Source organism: Loxodonta africana, chromosome 18 (genome assembly GCF_030014295.1).
Source record: "Loxodonta africana isolate mLoxAfr1 chromosome 18, mLoxAfr1.hap2, whole genome shotgun sequence".
Taxonomy (NCBI): domain Eukaryota; kingdom Metazoa; phylum Chordata; class Mammalia; order Proboscidea; family Elephantidae; genus Loxodonta; species Loxodonta africana.
The window spans coordinates 60172306-60188767 of record NC_087359.1 but is presented as its reverse complement, the minus strand read 5'-3'; the positions used below and the strand labels follow the sequence as shown (position 1 = coordinate 60188767).

Below are 16462 nucleotides of genomic sequence, written 5' to 3'. Positions count from 1 at the left end.
TGATTGCATACTAGTCCGTTATACCGATGTTCCATAATTTATTTAACCAGTTTCCTATTAATAGACATTTAGGTTATTCCCAATATTTTGTTATTACAGACAATTCTTCAGGGAATAACTTTGTAAATACATCATTGTACACATGTAGGAGTGTATCTGTCACATGAATTCATAATAGAGTTGCTGGGTCAAAAGTTACATGGGGTTATAGTTTTAATAGAGCACTGCCCTGCTCTTTTTTTTAAATAAATCATTGTAACTTCTGCTTGATAATATGAATCTAATAGACACTATTTTCTTTTCCCAGACAAAGATAAATTGTAAGGCTTAAGAAGCCTACTGGTCAGTAGGATGTATATAGAATCAAAGCTTTTCTGATTTCTGTAAAAATATGGTGAAATTGTAGTCTTCTCCGTAGTCCTCTCCCCAGAATAGTTCTCTGTTGGGCATTTATATTTTTTAGGTTGCCAATATTTAAGCTACATTCCTGACTACTTTATGCTGCAAAGCATCAAAATGTATTTCTGCCGGAGAGCAAGTGACTTTTCTGAACATGTAGTTCTAACTTATGTCTTATCTTCCCTTCTCATTCTTCTTTCTCACTTAAAATCAGAAAGAGGTCCATGACCACTCCATGGCACATGCTTTTGCTAAGATCTGTTTCTTTTACTTACTGTTGTTTTCATATCCCAGGCTAGGAACTCTGAAGTGGGGAATAGTTCAGCACCACCATTTTCTTTTCTAGGTTCTAGCAAGAGGAGAAGAAAAGAGGAGACTACAGGGAAAAATGTTAAGAAGACACAACATGAGTTAGATCACAATGGTCTTGTTCCCTTACCCGTCAAAGTCTGCTTCACGTGTAACAGGTATTTTTCTTCCATACCTAGGGGTTCTCCCTCAAATTCAGCAAATGATGATTTTTCTGTCTTCCTTCTCCTCTTCTAAACCATGTGTGGTAAATGTTGATAACCCATATTCTAATAGTGCGAGGGCACAGAGGCTGACTAACTGACCAGAGCTTTGAATGTCTTAACACATTCTGTGAAGAATCTCAGTACATAGAAACTAGTTTACTATGTTTGTAGAGGCTAAAATGAGAGGAATTGGGCTTAAACTGAAGCATAAGATATTTAGCTAACAGGAAGAACTCTAGCCAGTGGGACACAAGTCCCTGGAAAAAGTAGAGTTTTTAAATCACTAAAAATGAGTTTAATAGTAGTACAAGTATCCATGGTGTGTATAGGACTGGATGACTTCCACAAGCCTCTTGGCTGCCCAGTTGTATCCTCCTTGGGACATTGGTTTCCTTCAGATTGGACCTCCTCAACGATGGGAACCAGCTGCTTCAATTACTCAAGCTAGACTTACTGGCTTGGGTGTATTAAAAGGACTGTATATTATGAACAGGGCAAGATAGCAGGAGAAAATCGTTATCAAAAAGATACCAAAAGCTATAAGGAACTAGATGGTAGCACACCAGAACCCTGAGCCAGGCCCAGACTGTGGCATTCAGCGCATCTCAGGGACCCAAGGAGTGTCATGGTTACAAGTCATTGGCATTTGCTCAAGCCCCTTTCCTTGAACCATGCTTACATGAACACGATACAAAATCCTTTTCCCAGCACACTACTCCTTGGCAGATTGCCAGTTTTGCCAAGTGCTTCATGCGGAAATGTTTTCTCACTGTGGTTAAGAAGAAAGGTTGCTGGTGATTTTTTTAAATGAGGTAGTTGCTCTCTTTTTTGAGTAGTAGGAAGATGAGAGCAAAGTTGACTGTCTTCCCATGGTGGGTATTGAGCATTGATCATTTCTGCCCTGACAACCACTTTAGCTATACTCTAAATAAACATTCACTTCCCAAAAAGACACATTTGTCTTAGGAGAGAGAATAATGAAGAGCCTGGTAGTAGCCCCCAACTTCAGTCATCAGTGATCTTGAGTGTAACTAAATCACTAGGCGAGGAGGAGGTTAGGGTTGACAAGAGGAGGCTGTTTCACAGTGCACAGTTGGTTTGAATTCCCCCATATTGCCCCAGAAATGGCCTACATCTCTTCTTTGCAGGAGCTGCCGCGTGGCCCCTCTCATCCAGTGTGACTATTGCCCCCTCCTGTTCCACATGGACTGCCTCGAGCCGCCGCTCACTGCCATGCCTCTGGGCAGATGGATGTGTCCGAATCACATCGAACATGTGGTGGTAAGTACAGTAGCGTGCATTCAGTACTCTATAGGCACAGCTGGGCAGGGACTGATTCAGTAGAAAGCATATTAAGGGCAGCTTTGTGCCAGAGTTCACTCATCTCTCAGATGCTGGCTTCTGCAGACCATCCTACTCAATTCCAATTATCTTGACATACTTCAGCTGTGCATTATTTGTTTCCATATTTTCCTACCTCTTATTTTTAGAAGGAACAAACTAATTCTAAAATATTCTCAAATCTCAGGAATTAGCACTGGCTATGGTAACTTCTCTGGTTTGAAGCATTAACATGGATAATGGTATCCTAGGCAGTCATTCATTTATTGAATACCTAATGTGTCCCAGGCACTAGATGAGACTCTTCCCCTTCTCGTGCTTTAATTCTTTATAACCACCTTGTGCTGATGGTGCATAATAGGTGTTTAATAAGTAACCTGTTGAATGAATGAACGATGCAAGGATCCTATTATTTTATCTCCCACGAGTCTGGGCACATTTTCTAGACTGCTTCCTGGGGCTAGAACAGAGCTGTAGTTTGTTACTTCCAAAAGAGGTTTAAGATGTCTCCTTACGGGCAGTTGGAATAGTCATTCACAAGTCAGTCACAAGGTTGACTGGAAGAGGCTTCAGGCAGAGGAGCTCCCTCACAAGAGAACCCTTTCCAGTGAAACAGGTTGCTGCCTATGATCTGTTATCTGTTCTATGGCAGTAACTATGGAATGACTGCTGGCCTCTAAACATGGCAGTGTGGCCCCAGCCCCTGAGGCGAGGGAACCTCAGTTAGGGACTTGCACACGTGGAATAGAAAACTTGCTTTGCATTCTTATTTTGGCTAATGCTGCTCAGGAAGGTTTAGCTAGGAGAAATCTTCTCTTCGAGGCTCAACATCGGAGTATCTTGTTTTGCCTTCTGCTGAAAGAACAAACGGGACATGAGCAGTCTACCCAAGTATGAATCTTAGAGAGTAGCTCTCCAGCAGATGAGAAATCGTTAATTTGGTGATTTTTTTTTATTACAGCTTAGGAGTTAATCCCTAATTTACTAATTAGGAAGCTGCTACAGTAGATCCTTTCTTAATTAGAGTAGGAGACCAAATGTAGAGAGAAGAATGGCAAAATCTCCATATGCCTTTCGTATGCCTCTGCAGGGATGCTTTTCTTCCCTCCACTTGGCATCTAAAAACAACCCAAGGCTTCCCTACCTATAGAGGAAAATAATGATATCCAGGTGGGCTCACTAACGTTCTCTGGTACCACGGAGTAGAAACAGGACAGGGCTCACAGGATACTGGTGCCGACTCCAGTTGTCAGCCACTCTCCTTCTTATATAGGAAATAGTCCTACTTCCTGTAAGAGAGTCCCGTGCAGAGGGGGAGTCTGGGTCTATTGAGGGCCAAGGCCTGGGTCTCCTAAAACATGTATTGCTTTTGGTTACCCGACAAAGGGTGTTCTGACTTGGAACAGAAGGCTGTCGAGGGCTGAATTTGGAAGGGCACTTCTTGGCTTAGTCTCTATTTCCTTTCCCCTCAGACCTCTCTAGGGGATAGGAATATACTAGCTTCTCCCCACTGGATTTGGTCAGGGCTGAGGAAGAGTCTCAGACATTTTCCCTTGCTCTCTGACAACATCCTAGCGCCGCCTCCCCCCCCCGCCCCCGCCCGACTGAAGGAACACATTTGACTAAGGGCTTCTATTTTTCAAACCTAGAAAATGGGGCTGGTGATGGGGGGATGGGCACTTGGAAGCTCACTGCAGGAGTGTGTCTGTTTTGTCCCTAGCTGAACCAGAAGAATATGACACTGAGCAATCGGTGCCAGGTATTTGACCGTTTCCAGGACACCATTTCACAGCATGTCGTCAAAGTGGACTTCCTGAACCGAATCCACAAGAAACACCCTCCTAACCGCCGTGTGCTCCAGTCGGTCAAAAGAAGGAGTTTGAAGGTGAGTCACAAACTAGTGCAGGCAGGATAGTGCTCTCTGAGTGCCTTTGTGGGATAAGAAGAGGATCATTGTCCCAATTTTATAGGTGGAAACCGACACTCCTGAGATTTGTCTGTGGTGTCTCAGAAAGTAATGGATGTGACCGTACGTTTTCATGCTTGAGGTAGTGATCAGGATTGTGAGGGCCAAAGCCCAAACTGGCCTTTGGACTCTGTAAGCCTCTAGTTCTCCTGAGAATAAGCACCCTTTGGCCCAGCCCACTGAACCCAGGTGTGATCTGCTGTTACTGTCCCCTTGCCTGGTGCTCATCTTGTCTGTTACCTGTTACTGTAGGCGGCCCCTGTCCCAGAGCTCTCTGCTGAGGTGAAGTAGGAGTGATTAAACCGAAAGAGCCATGTGGAAAGTGAGGAGCTATTCCCAGCCAAGGAACTTAACAGGAAAATGTTCAAGAGAGAGTTAAATCTGGTTTTTTTTGTGGCTGCTATTAATGTGTCACCAATGACCCAAATTATGGTGTTGCCGTAATAATACCTAATGTTTGTATGCACTTTACAGTTTCTAGTGTGTCCACAAAGATTTCCTTTGTTGAAAACCATTGGTGGTGGTGAAGATGAGAACATTTCTCCTAGGCTATTCAGACTCCTCATTCAGTTAACCTAGAGAGTCCGACAGTATATACCCATATATAAACTTGCAAATAAATTGATTTTTCTCTTTTGAAATAACCCTCTCAGATACTTTTGTGTCAGTAAAAACCAGCAATTCACAAATATGGCCACTTGATGGCAGCCACACTTTAAACCCTCCTGTCATTTGCAGTGAATGTCAGCGATAGCAAGATGTTAACTGTTGGAAATTGTGTAACAGACTCTTAACTGCATAAATATTTATACTTACATAGAAACACAAGCTTTCCAAAATTGAGGTATTTTAGTTTGGAGATAGGGGAAATTGGAGGTGTCAAACCTCAGTTAAACAGATGTAAAAGTATCCAGGCTGTAGAATTCCATTGTGTAGATTTGGAAGAGATCTTGGCTGCTGGAGTGAACAGGCCAGGGATCTTGATGAAATTTCCCTCTGATTTTATGGTACTCTTCTCTTTTTTTAATAGTTCTCCATATTTAAGGGAAATTCAAAAGTACGAATTGCCTAAAAAGCCTTTTGTACTTGGACAGTTTCAGAGTGAAGTGAGGACTGTAGCACCAGAGGACAGTGACAGAGAACTACTCCAGCTCTCTCTTAGAACATTGGCCTTTATCTTTGATGCATAACAATACAGGCTAAAAGCTGCTAAGAACTTGATATCTTCACCAGAGGCTCCTCTTCCACCTACCCCTTTACTCTCCTCCAAGGAAGAGCCTTAGACGAGCCCACTGCTTGTCCTTCCCCCTCCCATGCCTGAGTCAGCTCAGAGAAGCCCATAGCGTCAGCTAACACTGTTGTGGTGATGACTCTCAATTCCATATTCTCTGCCTTTCTCCTCGTACCAGATTCATATCTGCCTGCCTGTCCCACAGATACCTCAGTCTCAGTGTGTCCAACCAAAAGTCTTCTGCCCCTCCAAATCTGTTCCTCTTCCTATATTTCCTATTTCAGTTAATGACAGTGATCTCTACTCAGCCCCTCAAGGCAAAATTCTAGGAACCACTTTCAGCTCCTCTTCCCCTATCTTCTATAAACCCTTGGTCACCAAATCTGTTGATTCTCCAAGTGTTTTCCAAATCCACTAAATATTTCCAGTCTGTATGTTACATGTTGCTCTCCTACCAGAGATGCCTTCAGTTTATGTCCCTTTGCCTACCTGGAAGTTCCTTTGCAACTTCCAAGTCTCAGCTCAAATATTGCCTTCTCTGTATTATTTATTATAAAATCTTTGCTAATCCCAGCCTCCCTCCCACCCATCCCCAGACAGAAATGAGCACATTTCTCTATTTTTTTTATAGCACCTTAGACATGCCTCTCTTCTAGAACCCATTATATTGTATTGTAATGTTTGTGTGTTTATCTCCCCACTAGACTGTGAGCTCTTTGAGAGCAAGGCTTAAGTTTTATTCACCTCTGGATCACTAGGACTTGGCACAGTACCCAGACTCAGGAGGTGCTCAATAAATGGTGGTTGAATGTATGAATGACTCTTGCTTGTGTGGCTGTTTCATTCTTAACATGGTGTGATTCAGAGTTTGTCTTCTGTTTTTGTGCAACAAAGAGGTCTTCAATTGTTTCATGAGTCATGAATGAATGGATGAAGAAAACTAATATTGATTGAATGCTTCTCATGAGCCAGGCATTAGGCTGGCATTTTGACAGTGAATGTGACCTCATTTAACTTCTGACCTCTCAGTTGTTGCTCACCCACCTCCCAAACTTGGCACTGAGCAATAGAAGCGTAGAATACCACTCGGAAGTCCCGTCAAGTGTCAGTCTTCCGTGGAACTTATTCAGGTCAAAAGCAGAAGCCAGCATGCAATAGTTTGTGGATTCTGCAAGCCTGAGACCTTGATTAAGAAAAGTGGGGCCCTGCCTGCTCACCCAGCTCTGGGTCTTCTCAGGCCAGTCGAAGAGATGGGGCACTGAGCAATCGTAGCACACGAGCCTCCTTGTACCCAGAGTGGATGATTCTGGGCATCAGCACCTCAGACAGAACAGCATGGCCAGGGCAGGATCACCTGGATGCATTGGCACTATCTCCCTCTTTTTCCTTTTATCTACCCTGAACAGGTTCCCGATGCTATAAAATCTCAGTACCAGTTTCCACCCCCTCTCATTGCACCCGCGGCCATTCGGGACGGGGAGCTGATCTGCAGTGGGATCCCCGAGGAAACACAGACACACCTTTTGAACTCTGAGCACTTAGCCACCCAGGCAGAGCAGCAAGAGGTGAGTGAAGGCAGGGCCGGGATTCAGATCCAGTGTTCCTTCCGTCTCACCATAGCTGTTATTAAAGTAGCCTCAGTGTCATTCCCATCCTCATCTTCCACAGTTCTACTCACCCCAACCCCTAGCCCTCCAAGAGGTAAGTATTTCAGAGAGTACCTCTGACTAAAGTTCTGAAGGCAAGTAAGAAAGACCAGAGTCAGCCAGCCTACTTCTCTCTATCAGTCCCCTAATATACCAGGAGACGGGCAAATCTGTTTTGTAGAACGAGATCAGTAGACCCATAGAGGTTCTGTGACAGCGCTAGACACACAGTAAGGGCTTAGAGACAGAGCCAGAATGAGAATTCCAGACTGCACTGACCAGGGTGTTGCCTTCTAAGTGTAACAACAAATCTTGCTTGGGAATGGAAATGGAATCCTATTCAGAAGCCTAACATATGCTTTCTGGGCATTCTCAATGGAACCTTGGAAATGGTACTTGGCAGCTCTGCTGTAGGTGTGGCAGGAAAGACCAGCGCCTCCCAGGCCTCTCACCCTCATCTCCTTTCCTCTCCTTCCGTTGCAGTGGCTCTGTAGTGTTGTTGCGCTCCAGTGCAGCATATTGAAACATTTATCTGCTAAGCAGATGCCTTCGCATTGGGACTCTGAACAGACAGAGAAGGCTGATATTAAGCCTGTTATTGTGACTGACAGCTCAATCACCACCTCCCTGCAAACAGCTGACAAGGCACCTACCCCTTCCCACTACCCCCTGTCCTGCCCCTCAGGGATTAACACCCAGAATTCCCTGAGCTGCTCTCCACCCCATCAGCCCCCAGCCCTAGAAGACATCAGCTGCAGTTCTTGTGCGGAAAAATCCAAGAAAGCCCCCTGTGGGACTGCCAACGGGCCAGTGAACGCAGAGGTGAAAGTCAATGGCCCACACCTCTACAGCAGCCCCACTGACTCCACAGACCCCCGGCGACTTCCAGGCACCAACACCCCACTACCAGGCCTCTCACATCGGCAAGGCTGGCCCCGGCCCCTCACGCCACCAACGGCTGGGGGGCTTCAGAACCACACCGTCGGCATCATTGTGAAGACAGAGAATGCCACTGGCCCCAGCTCTTGCCCCCAGAGGAGTTTGGTTCCTGTCCCAAGCCTGCCCCCTTCCATTGCCAGCTCTTGTGCCAGCGTTGAGAACACCAGCACTTTGCAAAGAAAGACTGTCCAATCCCAGATAGGACCTCCGTTGACAGATTCAAGGCCACTGGGCTCACCCCCAAATGCCACCCGGGTGCTCACTCCCCCCCAAGCAGCAGGAGACGGTATCTTAGCCACAGGGGCCAACCAACGATTCTGCTCACCAGCACCATCATCAGGTGAGTGCTGCTTATCCTTGGGATGACTTGGGATGGTTTTATGCTCTTCCTAGCATATAACACTTAAGATTCAAAAAACACATCCCGATAACTGCTTCAGAGGATTTTGATCTCTGTACTGTTTGTCTTCCCCCACTTCTGTGATAGAAGGGGAAGCACGTGTTAACTTGTCCCTATTTTATAGGTGGGGCTGCTAAGCCACTGAAAGGATAAGTGATTTCATTAAAGTGGCCTACCAAGTTGGTTGAAGGTTTGAAACTGCAGCCTGGGTCTCCTGAACTCCACCTCACACCTTCCAAACCCAGTTTTCTGCCTGTTTTGTTCCATCACCTTAGAGAAAGGCAGCCTGCTCTCTGGAACAGCTGTGATCAGCCTGAGGTTCTAGGTGATGGCCTCAGTGTTTCATGGTCCACATGGGGACTAGACCCATGCCTGATCCAGACTCTTAGAACCAGCCCATTTGAGGAACTTCCGTGTCAGGGAAACAGGGAGTAGAAAACACCACTGCTTAGGTTGGTCTGCCCAGAAGCTTGCCCTTGGGCCATATGCCAAAGGGAAGTCTCTTAAGTCTCTACTTGGCCTAGTGTGGACTTGCTCTATCAGTTGTCCGTAGTAAGCACTCAGGACCTCGAGGTTGCTGACCCCAGCATCTGAACCAGGTTTCAGATGCTGCTGGAACCCCCTGTGGTCTCTCCTGTCTGAACTGAAGCCGGCCTCCTAGTCAGCTGGGAGTCTCGGTAACCAGGTGACTGTGATTTCTCTGCATGGGGGCCCCTGGTCCCAGGACGGCCCCTACTGTCAGGCTGTTTTTCTCTGATCATCCTTCAGTACCAACCTGGAGATTTTGCACCCTGTGAATCACCCCTCAGTAGGCAGGAGTTGCAGGGGCAGGTACCACTTCTTTAGAGTAGAGACAGCAGGGAGGTGGTCATGGCCCAGAGAATGCAGCTACCCACCACTTTCCCCAGAGCAGTAGATTTCACTGGTTTTTGGTACTCTGGAGACTCCAGCGTTCCCGGGTGCGTTGTCGTTCCATCTCCCCTTCCTCACCACACGTTTTTAGCTCTAGGAGTTCCAGAGCCTATGGGTTGAGAATCAAGAAGGGAACATTACCTTGGGTCCGAAACCAGTCCTGTCTCAGCAGTGGGGGATTGGACCGGTGGGTTTCCCTCAGGCGACGTAAGTAACGGTCTTCCTGCTCCGTCCCCAGATGGCAAGGTCAGCCCCGGCACGTTATCCATAGGAAGCGCTTTAACCGTACCCTCTTTCCCAGCCAACTCTACTGCCATGGTGGACCTCACCAGCTCACTTCGAGCGTTTATGGATGTCAATGGAGGTGAGTGAGTGAGCTGCTGCTGTTCACCCAGCTGTTGGGGTGAAAATGCTGCCCTGTGCAGCATTCAGCTCATTTCAGAAAGGGAGAAAAGGGATGCCTGATCTCAGAAGGTTAGGGAAATGGGCATGAGCGGTGTCCCTTTGGGTAGAGGGGTGAGGTAGAAAACAAAACCCCTTCTCCAATTCTGCCTTGTATATAAACCCATAACCTAAGATAAAGGGGAAGCAGAGCCAAGGTGAACCAGTGAGAAGAGACCGAAATCACCTGGATGTGCAGAGTAAAATCCCTGGGATCCTTGCTCCCAAAGGAGGGGATCCCCCCCCGCCGACACACACACACACACACACATCTGTGGGAAACTCCCAAAGTCGAGGAGGACAGGGGCAGATATTGATCTCTGGGAATAGAGGATGGGAGGAAAATCCAAACCTCAATGTCAGACACCCAGGTTCTCCCCACAGACAGGCAAGTAGTTTGTTTTGCTCTGCCTTTTTAGGACTACTTACCTAAAATCAAGCTATCCAGCTGCAGGAGGTATCTACACAGGCTCCTTGGGGTCCATCTGTCACTGATGTTTGGCTAGTGACATGCCTGCCTCTAGATCCCTGTACCATTTTGTACTTTATACTGTTTGAGAAAAAAGTCACTTGGCTGGATTTTAGGAATGCTCAGCTATTTGCCCTCTGACCCTTTTCTACTTCCGCATTCCATTTTCTCCTCAGCTGCTTTTCAATCTTTCTCTTTGGTTAATAGAAATCGAGATAAATATGCTGGACGAGAAGCTGATCAAGTTTCTGGCCTTGCAGAGAATACATCAGCTTTTCCCTTCCCGGGTCCAAGCATCACCAGGCAGTGGCGGGGCACATCCACTGGCTTCTGGAGGGCACCACACAGAAGGTGGGCATGCATACACCTGCCATCCCGCCTTCAGATCTCCTCTCTGTGTATGTGATCTCCCCTCTGTGGAGAATCTCAGCTTTCAATATCTGAACCCTCCATGTGTGTTTTAATAGGCTCAATAAAGCACCATGGCTTTTCTTCTCAGAGAGGTGGCAACCACAGCTTTCAAATAGACCTGGGAAAGTCTGCTGTAATTTGCTTTCAAAGCAGTGCACTCTGAGACACAGAAAGCAGCTACAGTACATTTAGTATTTGTGGTATGCTTTCTTTCTCCTCAGTTGCTTTCAGATGTTAGAGGGGTTTCCCAAAAGGGACCTTTTCAAGTTCAAGGTGTGAAACAGACTAACAGTGAGCTAGCCTCCTGGAAATTCTTCCTAAGAGGTTAACTCCACATAGGATATCTGTTTGTGCATTAGCTACCAAGAGTCTTGCTACTCAAAAATGTGGTCTCCAGACCAGCAGCATCACCATCACCTGAGAGCTTATTAGAAATGCAGAGCTCAGGCCCCACCTCAGAAGAGCTCTAGATGATTCGTATGCACATTAAAGTTTGCGAAATTCTGTCCTTGACTCCTGTTTTCCACAGCCTCCTTATGTATCAGCTGGTATATCCCCGAGGAGCTTAAGGAACTGTTGTTGCCTACCCTTGAATTCTCTGACAGTCCTCAAAGATGGTCTCCCTCATCCCATGTTGGAGAGGCTGCGGGGTGGGGAGAGGATGCCTTACCCTGAAGCAGCCAATTCCCAGTGTCAGACGTGAATTTGGAAAGATGAGTGGAATTATTTTTTCCAGGCCATGAGCCAAAGAGAAGAATTGGGAAAATCCAGCTTCTGTTGGTTTACGTTTGGGCCACAGTTTCTGAGTTTCTAAATGATCTATCCCTGTGTTTGGCTTATAGTGCAAAGAAAGGAGATACAGGCCCGAGCTGTGTTCTACCCCCTCTTAGGGTTGGGAGGAGCTGTGAACATGTGCTATCGAACCCTCTACATCGGGACAGGTGAGTCAGCCAGGAAGCTGGGAGAGGTGCTAAATCTGTTTATCCCTAAAAGTCTACACCCCTACCTCAGAGGCTAGACAGGGGAGAGGGAAGCCCTCCAAGCCGAATGATTTAACCCCGTGAATGTCTGGACAAGGACTAAGAAAGGAGATGGGTGCTTGTCTTCCCTGGCTGAAGTCCTTTTGCTTTGTCTTTGCCCACTGTGGCATCAGGAGGAATGAAAGTCAGCTCTGACTGCTGCTCAGTGAGGCGTCCTAAACACTGCAAGGAAATACCCCCAAGAGAGGGCAAATGCCTCGTCCCTGGAGGTGTTTGGAAAAGTGATGGAGCTCACACCTGGCCAACCGTCAGTTAACCCTGTATCTGGTACAAAAGGACAGACAAATGATGGTCTGAGCCCTTAGCCTAGGGATTTCCCACTCTGTCAGGTGATGTGATTTATAACCCTGTACTCCCATGCTGTATCTTGTGGAGACATCCTGTCTTCTACAGTAGCTCAGAGCTCCCCTTGGGCAGCAGCCACATGTTGTAAAGCAGTCTACTAGCAGGGAGAGTTGTTCTTTAGCAGGAGATTGGAAATGACATCAGTTTTTGTTCAAAAATACAAGGAGAGGGCCCTGGGCTACTTGCCCCTGGAGGTCTCTACTTGTGCCCACCCCAAAGCTGACTCCCTCCCCCCTCACCTCCCCCACACATACACCTTACAATCTGTTCTCTGCCTTTTCCTCTACTCCTGCCACCTTGCAGGAGCTGACATGGACGTGTGCCTTACAAACTATGGTCACTGTAACTACGTGTCCGGGAAACACGCCTGCATATTCTACGATGAGGTGAGGGCTGGGGATGGGGTGGGAGGGAGCTCTCCAACCTGAGGCCTCTCCCAGGCATTGGGTCTTTGTTCAGTGCACTGGGGTGAGGGAAGGGGGTTGAGGTCGTCTCCTTTTCTTCCCTCCCTGTCATTCCTGGAGGAGAAGAGTCTTGGTGTGAAAGGGTATCCTACAATGGCCCACCTGCTCCCCAGGAGCAGGGCTGCCATTTCCGCTGAGGCTGCTCACAGGCAGAGCAGAGGGAGCCCACCTAAGATGAGGAGGGGACCAGCGTAGAAAGAAGCCAAGCCCTCAGGGTGTGGCCCCATCAGTATTTTGTAGGCCACAGGCCTTCATTGTCATGTGCCAGTGACATCACATCACAGGAGCCAGTTCTGAGGAGACAGTAAAGGAGTGGTGGGAGTGCAGGGGGTGTGGGGTGCTAGGAAGGAAGGCTTCCTAGAGGAGGTGAGTCTTGAGCCCCATCCTGAAGTGGGGGGGGCACGACTGGGAAGAGAGTTCCCTTGGGAGAGCAGCACAGCCTTCTCCATATGTCCTCTCTCCCCTTAACCCCAGGCAGCAGACCACACATCTTATCTTCCCTCCTCCTCCTCAGAATACCAAACATTATGAGCTGTTAAACTACAGTGAGCACGGGACAACGGTGGACAATGTGCTGTATTCGTGTGACTTCTCTGAGAAGACCCCGCCAACCCCCCCAAGCAGTATTGTTGCCAAAGTGCAGAGTGTCATCAGTAAGTTGGAGCAGAGTGGCCAGCTGCTTTTCGACACATTCTCTAAGGCCCCAGTCAGGGCGGTTCTGGCTTGCTGCGGATGACCTGCTGGCTCTCGGCTCATGCCTTGCCTTCTCAGCCCTGTTGTCTGTTGCACCCACACATGTATACACGCCTGCTTTGGGACTTTTGCCTCCTCTAGTTCTTTCTGAGCATCCCTCACCCTAGTCCTGCCACAGTTAGAATGGGGGAGGTGTGGGGCCAGCGTGGCACACAGCCCAGATGGGTTGGCTGTTCACACTTCCTCTCATGTGACCATCCCCCTCTTTCCCAGGGCGCCACCGGCACCAGAAACAGGATGAAGAGCCAAGTGAGGAGGCAGCCATGATGAGCTCCCAGGCCCAAGGGCCTAACCGGAAACCCTGCAACTGCAAAGCCAGCAGCTCGAGCTTGATTGGGGGCAGTGGGGCCGGCTGGGAGGGCACGGCCTTGTTGCACCATGGCAGCTACATCAAGCTGGGGTGCCTGCAGTTTGTCTTCAGCATCACTGAGTTTGCGACCAAACAGCCCAAAGGTGATGCCGGCCTGCTGCAGGATGGGGTCTTGGCCGAGAAGCTCTCCCTCAAGCCCCACCAGGGCCCTGTGCTGCGTTCCAACTCCATTCCCTAGGGCTGGCGGCTACCCCGCCACCTACCTGGCACCCAACCCAAGACTCCTGCAATGCAAAAATGTACACAAACCAAGCCCGGGTTTTTTTATACTCCACCAGAAACCCTTCAACTACAATCTTTGCATGAAATGAAGAAAACCTTTTGACTGTTTTATAAAAGTCCTTTTTCTTTTCTCAAGTTCTAGGGGGCATTTGCACATATATTTGTACTCCACATTTCATGGGAAAGCGGCAGACCTGAGCTGAGGAACAGCGAGGGCAGGGAGGGGAGGCCAATGTTCTGGATACAACACAAAAACCGTTCCCCACCCACCTCCTGCTCCCTCCCCCTCGCCCGCCGTTGTAAAATAATCAGAAACTTGTTCTATTTTGTGGCAGTGACAATAGTTTTATATTAAAAGAAAAAAATACAGTTTTCATACAGCAAAATCTATACAATATCATTGTTTTATTTAATATAAAGATCGCTACCCACCCTCCTTCCATGGTTCCCACCCTCCTTCCATGGTTCCCACCCTCCTTCCATGGTTCCCACCTCCCAGTTATTTTCCCTTTCTGCAGCGGTTGCACTACAGGTAGCTACTGTGTATTATGGACAAATGAGAAATGAATTCTTTTTCTGGCTGTCCATCTTATTTTATTTCAGATAAGGAAAAGTGTATTTGGATTTTGTGTAAATACATCTAGTGATGACTTTTTTTCAGTGTTTTTAAAAACTGTGTACAGTACTACATGTGGTAGAGCGTTTTCTTCAAATTGTCTATTGTAGCAAAAATGTTTTTGTCGTAAACCTGTTTTGTCTCCTTTTTTTGTTCTCTTGCCACTTCTCTTCCCCCCCTCCCTGGCTCCCTTCTCTCCTCCCACCTGGACAACTAGTACCAATGTACATAGTAATTGTAATGTTTTAGACTTTACAGAAACTTTCCTGTATTCTGTATATAAAAAAACAAAAATACTTCAAATTATGTTTTCTGCCTGTCTGTCCTACCTGTCATCACCCCTAAAGGGGACCCTCCCTTAGATCCTGGTCCCACAGGTGAGGGAGCCTTTGAAACAGGTCTGATAGCCAGATACTCAGTCCCCAAGGGGAGTCAGGAAAGGGGAGTTATTGGAGGAAAGGAGCTTAAGCTGGGTGGGGAAAAATGGAAGCATAGGGTATACCTGCTGGGGTGGGGACTACTGTATGGCTTTATGGGTGACTCGAGGGTTTAGAGGGCTTAGTCATTTGGCACTATCAGATTCTGCAAGAATTCAAGAGCTTGTAGGTTCCTGGACTGTGGGATGGGAGTCCTGCACCTGTTGGCTCCAAAACCAAGACATCAAACTGAAGCTAGTACAAGACCTCTGCTTTCTGGTCTGGAAGCATTAACCTAAGGAGTTCGGTTGCCTTTGATTCCAAGTGTTTGCTATCATATTTATCTCCGATTCTGGGAGAAATCTAAACAACTGGTTTTACTTTTCCCCACCCCTCAAGCCTTAGCTGAGCATTGAGCAATTCGTTTATTCACGTAATGCTTGAGTCCCTCCTCTTTGCCAGGCCTGTGCTAGGTCTTGTGGACACAGCAGTCTGCAGGGTAGATACGGTCCCTGCCCCTTAGAGCCTAAGTCTGGAATGTTTAGCAGTTTGGTGATTCAAATATCTTGGAAACATGACGACAAAAAGTGTGAAATCCGGTCTCGAGACTGAGCCATGCCACCTCTAGCTTGTGTGACTTAAAATCACAGCTTCTCAACAGCCAGTTCTTCATCAAGAGGTGAGTGCACATTACCTTACCCTAAAGCTCCGGAGACCCTCTCACATCAAACTCCATCCCTTCCTTCTCCCAGACATTACATCAGAAGCTCTCTAGACTATGTTTTTCCTGAGAACAGCCTCTTCTACCCTTTACGTAAACAGCACCATGTGTGTGTATCCCAGGACTTTTGGGAGTAGGTAGTAACTGTTGGTGTATCAGGATTTTGCCTTGGGGGTGGACAATGTATCCATTTATTTCACCTTTATTGCATCCCCAGCCTCATCCTACAGCACCTACAATTGAGCCCAGAATCCACGGTGCAGCTAAATATAGGAAGATCCCCCTGGAATCTGAGGTCTGTGCCTGGCTTCCACTTACCCATCTGTTCCTTCTGCCCAGAAGGGCCTCTTGAACTCCCCCAAAGGCAGAAGCTGCATATACATTGTTGAGCTTGGTATTTCCAAGACTAACCACATTACCGTGCACACTGTAAGTGCCAAACAACACATGCTAATTGTACTGTATTTCTTTGAGAAGGTCCTTGCTTCCCTTCCTCCTGGCAAGCCATCTGGCTAGCAACATCTGTACCTGTGCCTCCCTGGCTTCCCCACCCACCTCACCATCATAGCTCTTCCACTGAGTGATGGAGCTTCCTTACCTATTTCTACCACCTGGGAGAACCTTCCTCCTGAAGGGCAGGTAGCAGAATTTACTGTCTCCCTGCTTCCCTTCAGAAACAGGAGGGACACTGCGAAGGCAGGGAGATAGAGAACAAATGAATGAGTGAATCCTGACACGTATTAACTGAAGATGCCACCTTGAACATACTGCTTCATCTCTCTGGCCTTGGTGGGGAGAACAGGGAAGAATCTTAGAAGTGGAGGGCTGGATGTGAGGATAAGCAA

General features: G+C 47.4%; 1 protein-coding gene across 5 annotated transcripts in view; it reads left to right on the top strand.

Annotated features, from left to right (window-relative positions):
* The window catches only part of PHF12 (PHD finger protein 12), a 40843-nt gene extending 25294 nt beyond the window's left edge, over positions 1–15549 (top strand). For 3 of the 5 annotated variants that reach the window (XM_003416990.4, XM_064271482.1, XM_064271483.1), the window contains 11 exons: positions 746–866; positions 2063–2195; positions 3976–4140; positions 6859–7017; positions 7582–8377; positions 9588–9713; positions 10467–10610; positions 11513–11611; positions 12359–12441; positions 13034–13172; positions 13486–15549. In XM_003416990.4, the coding sequence (XP_003417038.1) occupies positions 746–866; positions 2063–2195; positions 3976–4140; positions 6859–7017; positions 7582–8377; positions 9588–9713; positions 10467–10610; positions 11513–11611; positions 12359–12441; positions 13034–13172; positions 13486–13820 (2300 nt within the window). In that variant the 3' untranslated portion in view covers positions 13821–15549. The other 2 variants (XM_023556216.2, XM_064271484.1) reach the window with 2 other exon arrangements.
* Positions 15550–16462: the final 913 nt, after the last annotated feature.